General features: G+C 58.4%; 1 protein-coding gene across 3 annotated transcripts in view; it reads left to right on the forward strand.

The window, feature by feature from the left end:
- ADAMTSL2 (ADAMTS like 2) overlaps window positions 1-16755 on the forward strand; it is a 38185-nt gene that overhangs the window by 7984 nt on the left and 13446 nt on the right. For all 3 annotated transcript variants that reach the window (XR_011432725.1, XM_005605917.4, XM_070252004.1), the window contains exons 8-11: window positions 986-1066; window positions 3547-3722; window positions 10810-11158; window positions 12547-12919. Coding sequence is in view for 2 of the 3 variants with exons in the window: in XM_005605917.4 (XP_005605974.3) it covers window positions 986-1066; window positions 3547-3722; window positions 10810-11158; window positions 12547-12919 (979 nt within the window). In the remaining variant the exon portion in view is untranslated. The remainder of the gene's footprint in view (window positions 1-985; window positions 1067-3546; window positions 3723-10809; window positions 11159-12546; window positions 12920-16755) is intronic.

Consider the following 16755-nt stretch of genomic DNA (forward strand, 5'->3'; position numbering starts at 1 on the left):
ACATCCCCAGCCGCTGTGGGCCGGGAGGGACGGGCTCAGGGGCTCCAGGGACCTGGAGAAGGTGGGCAGGCAGCAGAGAGGAATGATGGGTGGTGCTGGCCTGCGGGAGCAGCTCAGCCAGCACCAGGCGCACGGGGACGCTAATGCTTCTCGTCCGGGAACCTGTGACATGAGCAACAGCCTGGCAAACCTGGTCTCTGAGATCCCCTCTCATCTCCTCCCCGAGACTCTTGTCTTAGAACTTTGTCCCCAGCCCACTCTCTGTCACCTGCTGGCAGCATTTCTCCCTTCCTCAGACTCCTGCCCCCAAGACCCTCGGTCCCTTTGTTGGGGGCCTCGTGGAGGTCTCTGTGGCTGCCCGCCACCTGACTGGGGGCTTCCATGACAGGCTCTGAGCTGACCTTGACCTGGGGCCCTGTACTTTCTCATCCACATCTTGGAATGTGGCAAGCCTTTAAAAATCACATGATGTTGTGACAAGATGGGTTTTTAAAATACTAAAAGTGATGATGCTCTCGGGGCCAGGCTCTGTGCTATGCAGTCTCCCAATACCACTTAGAGTGGGAAACTTTATCCCTGTGTACAGATGAGGAAACTGAGGCCCGAGAGCTCCAGCAACTTGCTCAGGGTCACCCTGGTGGTACGTGGCAGAGTAGGACCCAAGTGCATTTGACTGTGGCAGATTTAAGCTCCCTGTGGCCTGTGATGTCCCTCGGGAGGGGCTAGGACAGGTACCATGAGTGTCAGGTAAACCTGGGCCCCTGCCTGGGCGGTGGGTCAGCCCTCCAACTGCCCGGAGCGTTTCGGAGGATCCCCGACTGGCCTCTTGGCTGCGGTGTGGCTATGCGGGTGCGGCTGCCCTTACACAGTGCCCCTCACCTGCCAGGAGCGCGGGAGGGTGGTGACCCCCATCCAGGTTCCTTTACAATCAAGAGCCAGTGGCCACAGCTAGACCTGTTGCTCACCATCGTCTCATCTCCCCCAGGTTACTCTCTGGTGACCCACATCCCAGCTGGTGCCCGAGACATCCAGATCGTGGAGCGGAAGAAGTCTGCTGACGTCCTGGGTACGTATGTGCGGCCTGGGCAGCTCGTGGTTTTGCAGGCACGGAGCAAGATGTGTGGGTGTAGAAGGGACACTTGACCCTGGATCCCTTCCTGTGGGAGATGGATGGGCCCCAGAAGCCAGAACTCAAGCTGGGTATGTGCATGTATGTGGGGATCACAGGGATGTTGACCTCACCCCCATGTGCAGAAGGACATTGTACTCAGAGCTGCTTGACAATGGCGGGTCGTGACATCAGGTAGTGAGTTCCTTGTCCCTGGAGAGCCTGGCACGGGCAAAAGATGGACGTGCTGAGTTTGGGACCCCTGCCCCCCAGGGTACGAAGACTAAGACTCAGTTGGTGAGAAAGTCGATGTCCGGCGAGAGGAAGTAGGTGGCCAGTCGGAGGCCAGGGGTGACGAGAAGCACAGGAGGATTCAAACTCAGGTCTAGGGGCTCTCAAGTTGATGTTCTTGCCACTAGATGGTCTCTGGTGGGCAGCTGGACCACAGGAGGGGTCCTCCAACTTGAGGGTTCTGGAGTTATTTGCATAGTGGCCGAGACAGTGAGGCCCCAAGTTGGTGACAATTTCTAGAAAGTGTCCCTGTGTAGTTGGAGCCTTGGCCTGGCAGTGTGCCTTGTCTGCACCCCCAGCAGATGGCCTGAGGCCCTGCTGGCCGAGGCAAGTAGGTGCTGAACCTGGGAGCTGCCCTGTACGGGACAGGTGGGGACCCAGGGAAGAAGCTGCTCCCAGTGGCTTGCTGACCTCCTAGCATCTCAGGGCAGCTGCGCGAGAGCCAAGACAGGTAGGAGGACGCCACCCTTCTGGGGGGACGCTGGGAGGCGTCAACCTTTGCTAAAAGTCCTCCAGGGAGAGCTCAGCCCAGGCTCTCAGCCCTTGAGGCCACGGGGGTCCGAGCACTATGGACCCTGAGCTCCAGCCTCCACCCTGGCAGGTCTGCACATGGCAGGCCCCAGGCGCCGCGGCTGAGTGCGGGAGCCAGGCCCCTGCCAGGCCGGTTGCTCTGTCGCCCGCTGGGAGGGCGGTGAGGCCAGGAAACACGGTGTTCCCAGAGCTGGCCGCAGAGCAGTTGCTGCTGAGGCAGACGCTTGGAAATACCAGGGGCGGCCTCGAGCACGGGGGAGCCGCGGGAAGGGAGGTCCTTACGGTCGGGAAGCAAGTTTTGGACCTGGGCCAGGACTGAACCCCGTGCACAGACCTGCAGGCTTGGTGGAGACGACCCGGCCCCGGCACACGCTCCGCCGCGCGCAGCTTGGACTATTGCTCACGTCATTTTTTGACTCGTCGAGGGTATTTTTCCAGCAGACGCGTCCTGCTTGTTGCGTCTGTCTGATAATAAATTAATCGCCCGGCTCCTCTGCTCGCGTTGCATCAGGAGCTTTGGATGCTGAACTCTTGCCTCCCCGGGGCCAGTTCCTGGAACTGACTCTAAGGACACCCTCTGGAAGACACACTGTCCCTGCTGTGGAGCCCGCCTCCTCACCCCATCCCCCGGCCCCAAGGCTCTGAGAGCGGTTGTTCACCCTCTACCCTCAGCCCCCGGGAGGGCCGGCGGCCCCCAACAGTCGCACCAGCGCTGGGCCGTTGTTCCAGCCTCCAGGGCCGGCGTGAGACGGGCTGCTGGGGGTTGCATGCACATTCTTTCTGTCTGGGCGTCATCAGGCTCCAGTCAGGCCCTGGGAGTGGCCGTCCTTCTGACAGCCTCTGTTCCAAGTGTCCACCCGCTCCTCGCCTCAGAGAAAAGGCTACTGGGAATGTCCCCTGGCTGCCTTCAGCCGTGCCTGGGTCACCCCAGCATGGCAGCAGAATGTCATGGTTCCCAGGGGGAGTACGGAGCTGGTCAGCTCACAGTGGTCTGAAAGGGCCCGCTGGGGCTGCTGGGACTGCCTTCCAGGCTAGCCCGGTCAGGGCTGCAGTGTCGCTCAATGTGGACCCTGGAAGGGGCACTGAGGTCCCCTCCCCATCATCTGGGTGTGAAGCTGGGGGCGGCTACTCACCCAGCGTCACACGGTGAGTCCACAGCAGAGCCATCTGGATGGCCCAGCCTGGACCTGCTGACACCTGCCCCTAGTGTGTGTCTTTCCTGGGTGCTGACCCTCCTGATCCAGACCTGGCCGCTTGGACCTGATGCCAGGTCATCACCTCGAAGCCCCCAGCCCCTTCAGAGGCAGCCAGAGTGACGGGACGAAGTGGGCCCCGAGCCAGCTATCTGCAGTCGTCCAGACGAGTCCTTATTTAGTTTAGGCTGATAGGAAAGTTCGCTCACACCTCCTCAGCACTCAGGGGCCGGGGCCCCAGGTGGGACACAGACAGGGCATCTGCTCCTCGCCATGTGGAGTTTCCTGTCTTCAGAGTATTTGGGGAGGGTCGTGGGGACGGGCTGGCCATGGCTCCCTGAGCACGTGAGGATGCTCTCGCTGGCCCCTCTGTCCTCCCTCCGGCCCGTCCAGCGCACGTGACCCGGCGGTTTGCCCTTTCAGCTCTTGCAGATGAAGCCGGCTACTACTTCTTCAACGGCAACTTCAAGGTGGACAGCCCCAAGAACTTCAACATCGCCGGCACGGTGGTCAAGTACCGGCGGCCCATGGACATCTATGAGACCGGCATCGAGTACATCGTGGCGCAGGGGCCCACCAACCAGGGCCTGAACGTCATGGTGCGTGGGCCGCGGGCTTCGGGCGGCAGGGGCGGCCTCTGGGGCCAGCGACACCACGGGATGGCCCCACAGTGTGCGTGCATGTGGCAGTGTCTCCACTCAGCTGGGGGGTTGTCTCATCTGTTCACTCATTCATTCACTGATTCATGCCCTCATTCATTCATTCACTCAGATTTTAATTCCATCACTTACTCTCATTTACTCATTCACTCATTCATTCATTTATTCATTTTTCCATTCCCTTGCTTACCCAGCCACCCACTCTCTCACCCTCTCACTTGGTAATCATTCATTCCTTCATTCCCTCATTCTTTCATTCCTGCTTTGGTGCTCCTCCTGGATGAGCATAGTGGGACGTTCTGTGCAGGTCACCAGGATCTGCAGGGGGAGGGGAGGACAGACAGCTGGATGGGGCTGCAGGGATGTGGGACCCACTCCCCGCTCCACAGCTGGGGATTTATGCCCCCCGTGTGGTTCCCCACCCCACCCTGTGGATCCTCAATGTTGAGGGACCATGGCACTGTTGTGGCCCTCCCTGGACTCTGCCCCCCGGGATGCTCACGGCTTCTAGGGAAGGGCACAGGCACGAGCAGAGGGCAGGAGGGAGTTTGGGCCTATCATGCCCAGCTTGCTGGAGTTTTCCCATGGCAAGTGTCTAGAAACGAGTGCATTGCAACTTGGTGCCCCAGCACTGAAAAAATGTAGAGGACGTGTCACCGAGATCAGGTGACGTCCAGATGGCAGTTCTGTTGCTCTTCAAGGCCTACCAGCTTTTGTGGAGGCTGAGGGGTACAGTGGGGACAGAGCCCACCCCCCTGGGCTGTTTTGATTTCCAAACCCCACCATGGTGGGTATCGCATCCTCACTTTATAGACGAAGGCACCTGGGCACAGAGATCAGTGACTCGCCCAGGCACAGAATCGAAAGTGGCACAGGTGGTCTTAAACCCAGCTCAGTCAGGTGCCAGGGCCAGTTGTCTGTTGAACTGCTGTGCTGGAGGGGTCTCCAACTGGGGCTGCTGCCCCCACCTCCCCACACTGCCTCTTGGCTGCAGAGCTTCCCTGGGTGACCCCAGAATCTAATGGGGGTCACGTATTTCTACATCTTCCCTTGCTGCTGTCCTTGAGGCAGTCTGGCCTCCTGGCTTCACCCCCCGGAGTGGAGCTGTGCTGTAGGCCATGGTCCTCAGGAAACAGACTCTGAGAGGCAGGTCTATGTGTGGGAAGATTTGGGGGCGTGGTCTCAGGAACAGCACCTGTGATGGAATGAGGGGTCAGCGCTGGACAGAAGGAGATGCTGAGCTGCTCCCACTGGGAGTTCTGGGGTTTCAGTGACCCCTTGGAGTCATCTCAAGTGGAGGCAGGGGGCTTGGCTCCGTCCCTGGGTGCCCCTCACGGAGGGGCATGACGTTGGGAGAGGCAGCTCTCTGGCTGAGGGAAATTCCTGGGGAGGGACTCAGCCGAGAACTGTCAGCCACAGCCCCCCAGGCAGCTCACTAAAGGGGGGGGCCTGGGGGCACCCCACAGCCTCCACCCCAGTCCATCCCTTGCACTGCTCGCATCCGTTTGCTTTGTGTAATGAGTTTACCTTGTCAGGAAGAGCTCCTCTCGAATTCTGGTTGGTTTGTTTCCTGGGGAGCCTGACGCGAAGGCTGGTGGGGTGAAATGCAGCTGGTCTGGGGGCTGCCACTGAATCCCATCATTTCCCTCCTCCGCTACCCATTCTAGATTCCTCTCACCCCCGCCTAGCACCTCTGCTAGTCCAGGTGGCTTACCTGGCCAGGTATCTCAGGCCCTCTTACGTGGGGGGTCTGGGCTGCCAGTCTCCAGGCCCTTTTCAACCCAAGGCTGCTCACTTGTCCACTTACCATCAAAATTGGGCAGGGGGTACCAAGAGATGCCCAGTGGAGCAGCAGGGAACCAGACATCTTCTCTGCCGCCAGGTCAAATCGTCCCTGCCTGCCCCGGTGAGCGGGTCAGCTACTGTCAGGATGGTGACCCCGTCCTGCTGCTGCTGTCTCAGCACAAGGTGCCCCAGCAGACCAAGTGGCAGTCGTAGCTTACAGTTTAATGAGGCTCATGTGATGTCTCCTGGAGGAAGTGTCCCCCACCGGGAATCAGGACCTCTAGAGCGACAGTCCCTAGAGTTGCAGGGACGCGAACCCCCAAATCCCCAAGTGGGTCCCTGGGACTGGCAGCTGCTGCTACTGCCACCTCTTGGTTCCCAGGCCCACCGGGAATGAGCACAGCACCACGGTCTGGTGATAGATTGAGGGCGTGCGTTGCTTCAGGGAAGGTGCCCCGAGACCCCAGCCCTTCAGGGTCCTGTTGTCTCTAAGCTGCACCTTGGTCTCAGCTGCCTTCACTCTATCAGGCTGGCAGTTTCTGGGTGATGCAGCATATGTAGGCCCCATGGATCTCATGGTCCTGTGCCAGCTGAGGTATCTCCTTTGCGATAAAGCGGGTCCCTTTGTCCAATGCAATGTTGTATGGTGTCCTGTCTCAGTGGGATAAATACTCTCAGAGCCCTTGGCTATTGGGCCTGGCTGAGGCACTGTGGGCAGGAAAGTCAAGCTCCTATTCAGAATAAAGTTAGTCGCTTCCCCTTCCAGGATAGAAGGGGTCTGGTGTAATCAATGCACCATCATATAGCCGATGGTCCCCTCGAGGGAAGGTGCCGTACCCCAGGCTCAGTGTTGATGCCAGGAGGCTGGACTTCCACTCTTGGAAGTAGCTAGAGCAGCCTTGGTGGGGTGAGAACCCATCTCTTGGGCCTATGCATGGTTTCTATCCCTGCTACTGTGGCTGTTCCATTCATGCCCCCAGTGTGCCATCAGTGGGGTGACTGAGGCGAGAGGCTGGCCTATGTCTGCTGGCAAAGCTGTTCTATTACTTGTTGTTTCATGCCCTCCCATGGTGGGTGCTCCCCAGCATGCATTAACAAGGGACACGAAGACCGTCATGTTTCATATCCACTCCATTGATCATCCACACTTATCTCCTCCAGACCTCCTCATCCCCAATCTTAAAATCTTTCCCATCTAGGCTCCAGACCAACCAGCCAAGTCGTTAGCCGTGGCCCATGAGTCAGTGCAGATTCTTACCTTGGGACACTGTGTTTTCCATACAGATTGGATGATGGCTGCCTGAAGCCTATTGGGAGGGGTCTCTTTCACTGCACTTTTCCAGGACTGCCCCTCAACAGGGCTCTAGTGACCGAGATCCCATTTTCAGCTTGCGCCCCCTTACTGAGCTGGCCCGTCTCAAGTTTGGCCATTTCTCTCCTCTCTGATTTCATCATGAGGGTGCCCAGGCCGCTGTAGCTGTGGGCTCTGAGACAGATGCTGCTGTAAGAGTCTTGGATGGTGGGAGTTTGTCACCTGTTGGTGCAGCTTTCAGTGTTCTCTGGCCCTGATGGTGCCTATTCCTGGATGTAACACTTCCATCTTATGATGGATCGCTGCTGGGCCTGCCCAACTGCATCACTGAGTGGAGTTGACAGGACTCATGTTATCATGTTCTGCTCTGGCTGTGTGGGTCACTTGATGTCCTGTGGTCAGAGGGTTCTACCTCTGGTAGGGTCTGGCGGCATGCCAGAGCTCTTTCTCAAATAATGTGTATTTATTTGTTGCAGGTGACATGACCTTGCTCCAGAACCCTAGGGGTTTACCTTATCATGTTCCTATCAAGGCTTGCCAGAAACTCCACACGACACCTTTCCCCACCACAGATGTCTCTATTACTGTAGGGTTGGCCAGGTTCACGGCTCCAGCGGCAGGCTGCTTTCACCTCAGCCTGGACCTGCCAAAGAGCCCTTTCTCCCCAGGACCCCACGCAGAGCTGGCAGCTTTTCATGTTACCCAGAATATGGATTGGATCCACATTCCTGGATGTGGGATATGCTGTGTTCGAAATTCTTCTTCATGATGGAGGGCATGAGATGCAATAATTTGCCCTTTACTTTCAAAGGGAGACCCTGGTATACCCTAGACTGCCGGACCCTGAAATTTTCTCTGACGTGGAGTGGCGCTGAACCTTCACAGGAGTTAATCTCTGATCCTCTGGAATGTGTATGCTTTACCAAGGCCTCCATGCCACTCCCCGCTCGTCTGGTCTGCTAACATGATGTCACCAATACGGAGGAGCAGTGTACTGTTCTGTAGAATGGTCCAGACTCCTTTGGACTGTACGATCATGGGCAGTGGGAGAGTTGGCACAGCCCTGGGTCCAAACTGTAAATGTGTGTTGTTGTCCATCCCACGTGAATGAAAACTGCTTCTGCTCCTCCTTCCCCATTGGTGTGGAAAAGAACGTATTTGCGGGATCCGTGGCCACATGTGATCAACCTGAGGCCATGTTGGTGTGTTCTAGGAAAGACCGCATCCGTCGCAGAGCAGAGTTCCTGCTCAGCTGAGTCTGTAGTGGTTCACTGTCATCCTTCTGGGTCTGTCTTGCTTCTGTTGAAACAACTCTTTCAACAGAACAGTTGATTCGACTGTTGAATCGAATGGAGGATGAGATCACTACCACTGCATCCTTTGGGTCTTTGAGAGTGGCACCTGTCTCTGTGTGTTCTCCCAGGACGCAGTAGTGTTTCTGATTCACTCTTTCAGAGGAATCTACTCATCTCTCCCCGCTATGGTAGCTCCTCTCCCCAGGTCAAGGGGCCAACATGAGGCTTCTGCCACCTGCCTATTATGCTCTTGGGCACTGAGTGAGCCTGGCCTCCGGTGGACATACTGTGAGACAGACTGGGGCTGTCCTCGGGCCATTACTTGTCCCCTACACGCTCTCACAGTAACAGAGGGGCAATAACGATGCTGTGGGTCCCTGGCTGACAATGACCACCCTGGTTCCAGAGCGTCTACCCATTTCTCTGGTGAACAGTTAACCAAGTAAATGGCTGTGGGCTCTTTGGGGAAGAACTGGGAGAATCGTTACCATATAAACTGGTTGTGGATCCCTGTTCCCGGGACCTGGCTGGTCTGTCTCTCAGTGGATTCTGGGTCTGGAAACTGGCCCGAAATTGGGTAGGGATTGTGACTTTCACGGGACAGCTGCTCTCCGCTTCCTGATCACCCAGCCTTGATATCTTTTGATCTTACAGACTGAGAAGCACCTTTTCTCGGCTGATCTACTTGTCCCCTGAGAGTCCTTTGTTCTAATCAACCATGGCCAAAAGTCTCTGTGGCTCAGGCCTCCCGGCTACCAGGACAACCTTCTTGCTTATTATAATACTTGTGCCCACCTTGTTCTGATTATTGTGGGGAGTCTGGTTGTGAAATAGCATCTCCTGCCATCAGCCCTGGCCTGTGAGGACTCCCCACACAGTCCCTTTAAGTGATGTTCGTGCCTCTTCCCGTCACATTTCTTTTCACTCTGGGGAACAGAGTCCTTCTGCAGAAATGAGTTTCCTGGTGGATCTTCCAGACTTCTCATCCCTTTTCCTCATCTGCTAGCAGTGCTAGCATTTGTCTTTCACTGAGTGTTGGCCCTCAGTTTCTCCAAGTTTCCAAGAGGCATCCTAGTGGTGTGTTAGCACTTTCTCCCAGAGTTCTCCTGTGTGTGCCTGGTCATGAGAGAGAGCTCCCACACGGAGAACCTCTTCCTCATCCAGGTTCGTCCTTTGCTGTCTGTGATCCTGCCCTCTGACCCTCGCCTCCAGGCCCACAGGCACTCTCCCGGGCTTGGCCAATTCCCATGGGCTTGTCCTTCAGGTCCGTCAGTGCGTTGTCCCTTCACCCCTGAGCAGCCCCAGGGCCCCATGACTGGGTGAGGATGGGACTTAACCCGAGCTTTCAGTCGAGAGGCCGGGAGACGAGGTGGGGCAAGTCCTGGGGGAGGCCTGAGGGGCCTTGAAGCCAGGAGTCTCTGTGCCATCCTCAGGTGGGGCCAAGTGCTTTAACAGGGAGGAGCCAATTTTCAGGCCCAGAAGATTCGGGGGAATCTGAGAGTTCAAATTTTTCCGGCACATTGGCTCAGACCCCTGTGCCCTGTGTCTCAGGCCCTCTCTTGTCGGGCTCCTGGCAGGATGGGGAAGCCGGCCTCCTCGAGTTCTCTGGCACCTTTCTACTTTTTCGGCCACCTGGCCAGAGGACACGAGAGTGTCCTTGTGTAATACCAGGAGGTCCTCTGGCTTGGCCTTAGAATGGACAGGAGGTGGTGATGTCTCCCTCAGCCTCTCACTGTCATTCTCCGCCACACAGGACTCCACAGTCCCTTACCATTCTCAGTGCCCACTCTGCTGCCAGCCAACTCCCCAACACTTGAGACACGGCATCCACTGGCGCATGTTCTTCTGTGGGTGGCGCATGTTCTTCTGTGGGTCGCCCATCCCAGTTTGCCACTTGTGGGGTCTCAGAGCTCTACGTACTGCCAGGGTGGGCTCCCCTGGCTCCTGCTGGTGAATGATCCTGCTCCAAGCTCCCATTTGAGAGTCCACTTCCTAGGACTTCTCCTGACATCGGTGACTTCGGCTGGAGTCCCTGGGGGAGACCCTGAGACCTCTCCTGGGGAGGGGGAAGCAGGCCTCACAGGGGCAGAAGTTGGGCTGCAATGCAGCCTCAGCAGAGGCCTCAGCCCGTCCCAGAGCCAGCTCTGCAGCCGGATGGCCCCCAGGGGCCGCTTTCCTGGCAGTGGGGGCTCTGGAGGGAAGGCGGCGGGGGTGGTACGCCATTATAACTTGGGATTCCTGGCACGTGGTGGTGGTACAATGCAGGTTGGATTGTAATTGGTTTTATTACTTTTAAAACATTCTCTACACACAGTGCACCCACTACTCCCTGGACCCCGGGGGGACCACTCCCTCTGCCTCCGCCATGGGTGTGCCCCTGTTGGCCAGTCTTTAGATGCGGGCTGCCCCTGGGGTGGAGGGTCGCCTTGGCGAGGCAGCCTTCTTCCATCAAGGGTGAGTGCCCAGGAGGGACTCAGCTGTGAGCCACAGCAGGGAAGGCTCCTACCTGCACGGGGACCAGAGTGCTTTGGTTGTAAAGGGGCTTGTGGGTGATGGGTCTCAGCAGCCGTTCTGGGCTAATGGGGACGGGGCTGGAGTGAGGAAGGGGCAGGCTCCCACTTCTTCTCCTCCCCAGGTGTGGAACCAGAATGGCAAAAGCCCCTCCATCACCTTCGAGTACACGCTGCTGCAGCCGCCACACGCCCACCGCCCCCAGCCCCTCTACTACAGCTTCTCTGAGCCTGCCCCGGAGAGCACCGAGAGCCAGGAGCTGGACGGGGCTGACCTGGTGGGCTTCCTGCAGCACAATGGCTCCCTCTACGGCCAGGCCTCCTCGGAGCGGCTGGGCCTGGACAACCGGCTCTTCGGCCACCTGGGCCCAGGGATGGAGCTGGGTCTGCCCAAGGGCCAGGAGACCAACGAGGTGTGCGAGCAGGCCAGCGGCGGGGCCTGCGAGGGGCCCCCCAGGGGCAAGGGCTTCCGAGGTAACCAGGAGGAGGGGCGGGGTGGGGCCGGGGCTTCCCAGGGAGAGGGGCCTTGGGTAAAGCGTCCTCCGTCCCCGCAGCCTGCAGAAGAGCTTCGTGGAGGCGCCGGCTACGCGCAGGTGTCCTGGGGCAGGCCCCTCACACACGTCTTCTTTTACATCCTTTCTGGGGTGGACACCGTTATCCCCATTTGACAGATGGAGAGACTGAGGCTTAGAGAGGGGGGGACCTGCCCACGTCACGTAGTCCCCCATGGGTGAGCTGGAGGACAGTGTGATCCCAGAGCTCATGCCCTTGCCCATTCGATGGAGATGGACAGACAGGCAGACAGCATATGAGGCATAGCAGAGGCACAGGGAGGGACTAACGGGCAGCCGAGGGGGCACGGGGAGGACCTGGAGTTCTCAGGGAGGGTAAGCCCTGCCCTGAGGGCTCGGGAATGAGTGAGGGTTAGCTGGCGAGGCCGTGGGAGAGGGGTGGGGGGAAGAGAGGACAAGTGAGGGACAGCCTGGTGGGGCACGTTCCAGGGCAAGAGGCAGGAGCTGTGGCTGGAGCTGTAGGCAGTGAACCCAGAGTCGGGGCCCCGAGACCACGCGCTCCGGGCTGTGAGTGCTTCATAGGGGTGGGTTTGCACCATCGCTCCTGCTGAGGGGCAGAGAGTAGGGCAGACTTGGGAGGAATCCGCTCACACACTTGAGGGCACGTTTCTAAGACTCGCCGAATCTCCAAGTAGAAGACATGTTGGAGGTTATATTTGCTTCCTGGGGCTGCCATAACAAAGGACCACAAACCGAGGGGGTTAGAATAAGAGAAATGTGTTCTCTCCTGTTCTGGAAGCCGGAAGTCCAAGATCAAGGTGTCACAGGGCCACACTCCCTCCAGAGGCTCCAGGGGAGGGTCCTTCCTGCATCTCCCAGCTCCTGGTGGCTCCAGGCGCTCCTTGGCTTACGGCAGCATCACTTCATTCTCTGCTCCGTCCTCACATGGCCTCTCCTCTGTGTCTGTGTGTCCCTCCTCTTCTTTAAAGGACGTAGGGCCCACCCTAATCCAAGATGAGCTCATCTTAAGACCCTTTACTAATTACATCGTTGAGGACCCTATTTTCAAATAAGCTTACATTCTGAGGTTCAGAAGGGACAATTTTAGGGGGACCCTATTCAATGCACTGCAGAGGTCAAGCAGACTGCCCCATAAGAGATTGTCCAGGCCAGCTTGCACGCCTCCCCTTGATGATCCGTGTCCTTCCATTGGGCAGAAACCTGCCTCTGGGAGCTTCCTGGGTCAGCTCTTTGCTTCAGCCCCACTGGTCCGGGCCCCCCCACCCCAGGGCAGCCCTTGCCCCCCACTCGAGGGACCGCTTGACGTTGAGCCACCTGTCTTCCTTGCAGATGGCAACGCCACTGGGACAGCCCTCGCGGGGGACCAGGATGACCATGAGGCTGATGTCCGTTTCGCCTCCCAGGAGCTCCTCTCGGCCAACGCCATCTCTGGCCAGCTCCTGGGTACAGGCTCCGACTCCAAGGAGCTCGCCCTCAACGAGACTGTCAACAGCATCTTCGCGCAGGGCGCCCCGAGGAGCTCTCCCGCCGAGACCTTCTATGTCGACTATGAGGAGAACGAGGGAGCCGGCGCTTACCTGCTCAACGGGTCGTACCTGGAGCTGAGCAGTGACAGAGTGGCCAACACCTCCTCTGAGGCCCCCTTTCCCAACATCAGTGCCAGCCTCCCCACCACGGCCGGGAACAGGACTCACAAGGCCAGGTAGGACGCGCTTCCCCTGCCCTGTCCGGGGGCCGCTGGGGCAGGGTCCGGTAGGTGAGGCCTTGCTATGGGAGTCTGACCGGAAGGGCCAGGGGGAGTGAGAGGGATCCACCCCAGCCCAGGGGCTCCTGTCCCTGCCCCATGGGTCTAAGCAGAGGCCTGGGTTTTAGTGTATCCTTCCTGAAGGTTAGGCCCCTGGGTGCCAGAGCCCGTGTGTGGGTCTGACCCAGGCGCAGGGGAGGAGGAGGTGCCCGGCATGAGCCCAGCGCAGGGCTGAGCATCCCATGTGCTTAGAAACGTTGACTTGTCAAGCCACCTGTAGTGTCAGGGATGATTATTAGGGCTGAGAGAGGGAAACTGACGGACTCGGGCTTGGAGAGCCTGAGGGTGTGGGGTCCCTGGGTTCTTAATCTGGACAGTCATTGCACACATGGCCACGAACACGAGGTGGACACTCCAGGCCGTTCCCCGAATGTGGGGTGACTCAGTACAAACCTTCATCCTAGGCCAGGCGTGAGACTGGGGAAGGGGCCAGTGGGTTCCTTAGCTGGGGGCCAGACCCTGGAATCAGGCACAAGGCCATCTGTGGGGACTGGAGCTGCCTCTGAGATGGGTGTGTGATGGTCTGCCTGGGCCAGGCCCCCAGAACCAAGGACACACATGGGGACACCTGGGCAGTCACACTTGGGGACAGCTAGGCAGTCACAGCTGGGGACACCTGGGCAGTCACAGCTAGGGACACCTGGGCAGTCCTAGCTGGAGACATCTGGACAGTCACCTCTGGGGACACCTGGACAGCCACCCCTGGGGACACCAGGACAATAATAACTGGGGACAATAATAGCTGGTGATGCCTGGGCAGTCATGGCGACCCCGGAGGGCCCTGAGGCCAGGAGCCTCCAGCCCCAATTCCCGGTGACAAGCCCCCTGGGCTGAGGATGCCCACCCTGAAGGGTCCCTGTGCTGTTCCCCAGAAGCTCCCTGGGCAGTGAGGCTGACTGGAATGACGGGACCAGGCTCTGCAGCCACTGGTGGTGAGCGGGCACTGGAGGCAGGAAGGGGCCCTTGGGGGTTTGTTTCGTCTTGTTTTTGGGGACCCACACAAACCCTCGGCTTTAGACAACAAACCTAAACGGAACCCCAGCCAGGGCCGAGGATGCAGAGGTGGGGTCCTCGGGAGCTCGGGAGCCTAGGTTGAGGGAAGACTTTGGGGTCACTCTTAGGGGACGTGGTGACGAGGTTGGGGCGACCCTCTCACCCTTCCCCAGGGGACGAGTGCAGTGAAGCTGCCCGCCAGAGCCGCGAGGCCCATAGGAGGGTGACTCCCCCTTTGCTAAAGCTGTTTTCTGATGCCCCAGCTCACGTGAGCGTCCCTGGGCCTTAGGGCTTGTGGGGCTCAGCTGGGGCGTTTCCAATGGTCTCTGGGTGGAATTCTTTGCAAAGGTGGAGAGAGTGAGAGCTCTGGAGCTGCTGTGGCTGCCCTTCCTCCTACAGGGCCGACCAGGGCCATCTGTTCACCCCGACCCCGGGGCCCAAAACCTTGTAGGGAGTGGGGCCGCCAGGGAGCGTGGGACCCAGCAGCGGGAGGGGTGACAGGCTTTGCTTTGGGGTACAAGTACTGAATCTGAGACGAGAGTTCAGGGGCAAAGGGCCAGCGTTCAGAATCAGCCAGCACTTGTCTGTGGGGCCCAGGCCGGTTACTTCAGTCTCCCAGCCTGGTTTCTGCATCTTCCGCCTGGACTCTCATTGCCCCAGGTCTGTCCGGAGGATTCAGTTCTATCCCGTACGTGAAGCACCTAGTGAGGACTCTGTACACGGAAACTGTCAGTAAGACACTGACCTCCAGAGTTGGGGAGGGACTCTTCCAGGGCCCACGACCCAGGTGGTGAAGAAGGCCAGCTCTCTGAGGCTCAGAGTCCCTCTCTGAACAGATTTATCAGGGTGGCACAGAGGCCCTGCTGTTTAACTTGGCTTAAGCCATGGAAAATGCCAGCGGCTGTGTGGTGCAGTGGAAAGCGCAGGAGGGAGGCTGGGGAGACCTGGGTCACCATCCCAACTCTGCCCACCGGGACCCTCTCTGGGCCTCGGTTTCCTCATCCCTAAGTGGGGGGCTTGTTGGAGGGCCTCAGGGCCCCCAGCTCAGGTATTCAAGGATTCCCAGGCCAGTTGGCACAAGCTTTTGGGTCCTTAAGCCATGTTTTGAAGAGTCTCTCCTGCCCCATCCCAGTCTAATTGTAGCCCAGCAGCTCTGCCCCATAGGCCTTCTGGGCTTCCAGCACCTGTCGGGGAAGCAGGAATCAATACAATTGATTGTCAACACTCCGGAAGTCCCCACTTGAGGAGAGGGGGCGGCTCCCCCACCAGGCTGCCATCAAAGGAGGCTGCCAAGCAGAGACCAAAGGTGGTCTTTTGCGATAAAGGGCTGGGGGAGGCCGCGGGGGAAGCCACCGGGCCGAAATAGCCCGTCCCCGCGGTGAGCTGTCCAAACACAGGAAGTCATGTCTGCTGGAGAGACGGCGAAATCAAAGGGGCAGCCCAGAAAGGAAAGGTTATTTTCATCTTCTCGGAACAGACTCAAACAATCAAGGGAGGCCCCGTCACCAGACGCCGATGTCGGGAACGTCTGAGGCACAGAGACGGAGGGTCCCTCTCCCAGCCCGGAGGGGAAGGAAAGCAAAGAGGCTTTCTGGCCCATTTATAAACAAACACAGTCATTGCAGAGCCTCCCTGGCCGGCCGGCCGGCAGAGGATTGTGTCAGCCTGCGCTCACTAGGCCGCTGGGTGGAGGGCCCCAGTGACACTTGATTTGGCATCCTGGTGCCTGGTGGCTGTCACCAGCCGTCAGCAGTCTGGCAGTTCTGTCTCTCTTGGCTGAGAGGGGCTCTATCTTCCTTGCAGATGGAGGCGGGTGAAGGGCTGGTGGTGCAGCGATTTCCTGGGTGTTTTTCTCCCGCGCTACTTCTAAGAACAGAACCTGTTAGGCGTTGCATTGTTGTGCAAATATAGGCAGCGTTTTTTCAAGCGTCGCATATGCTGTGCGCGATATGGGCTGGTGCTCAGACTGATGTGTAGGCAGCCCCTCCAGAAATACCTTTTGTGCTGAAAATCTGAAGGGTTATTTTGAACGGGGCCTGCTCTCCCTGGAGTCAGGAGTGAGTCACGCTGCCTGCTGGCGCGAGGAGTGTGTAATTAGATAAAGATGGTGCAGCTTCTCCATGGGGGGGGGTGGTGGGGGTGGGAACGGGTTGGATCTTTTCATCTCTTTTTGTTCTTGGGGGGAATTTAGAGCTGTTGAAAGGAGGGGTGGCGCCCCAATCAGCAGAGCTCTGTGTTTTCCAGTCGAGCCTTCGGGATCTGTCCTCCTCCCCTGAGGCCCTGCTCACGGGAGCTGGTGCTTACCCAGGTCTCTGCGGGGCCGTAGTTTGAGATGGCAGCGTCTTGGGGCCCATGTTAAAGTTCTCTCTCATTTTTAAGGAGCGGGGAGACCTTCTCCTTCCACACCCCAAAGCTTGTGAAAATCCAGGGCGGGCTCCTGGTTGTGAAGCCACCACATGAGGGGTCCCAGCAGGCTTTGAATAGCTGTGAAACCAGCTGCCAACTCACCACCCGCCCGGCCTCCTTCTTTGTCCCCCGTCCCCCGCTCTCCCTCCCTGGGTTTATGTAGTCACGGCGGTAAATTCATTGCTTCAAGTCCATGGGTCGGTTATTTCCTGGTTCTCAGAGCGTGATGGACAACATCCACGCCACCGTCAACACGAGGACGGTTCTCGCCCACTGGTGAAATCCCACGTGGCGCACGAGCTCACAAACCGAAAACTCCCTCTTGAATCCAAACC

Source organism: Equus caballus, chromosome 25 (assembly GCF_041296265.1).
Source record: "Equus caballus isolate H_3958 breed thoroughbred chromosome 25, TB-T2T, whole genome shotgun sequence".
NCBI classification, from domain to species: Eukaryota; Metazoa; Chordata; class Mammalia; order Perissodactyla; family Equidae; genus Equus; species Equus caballus.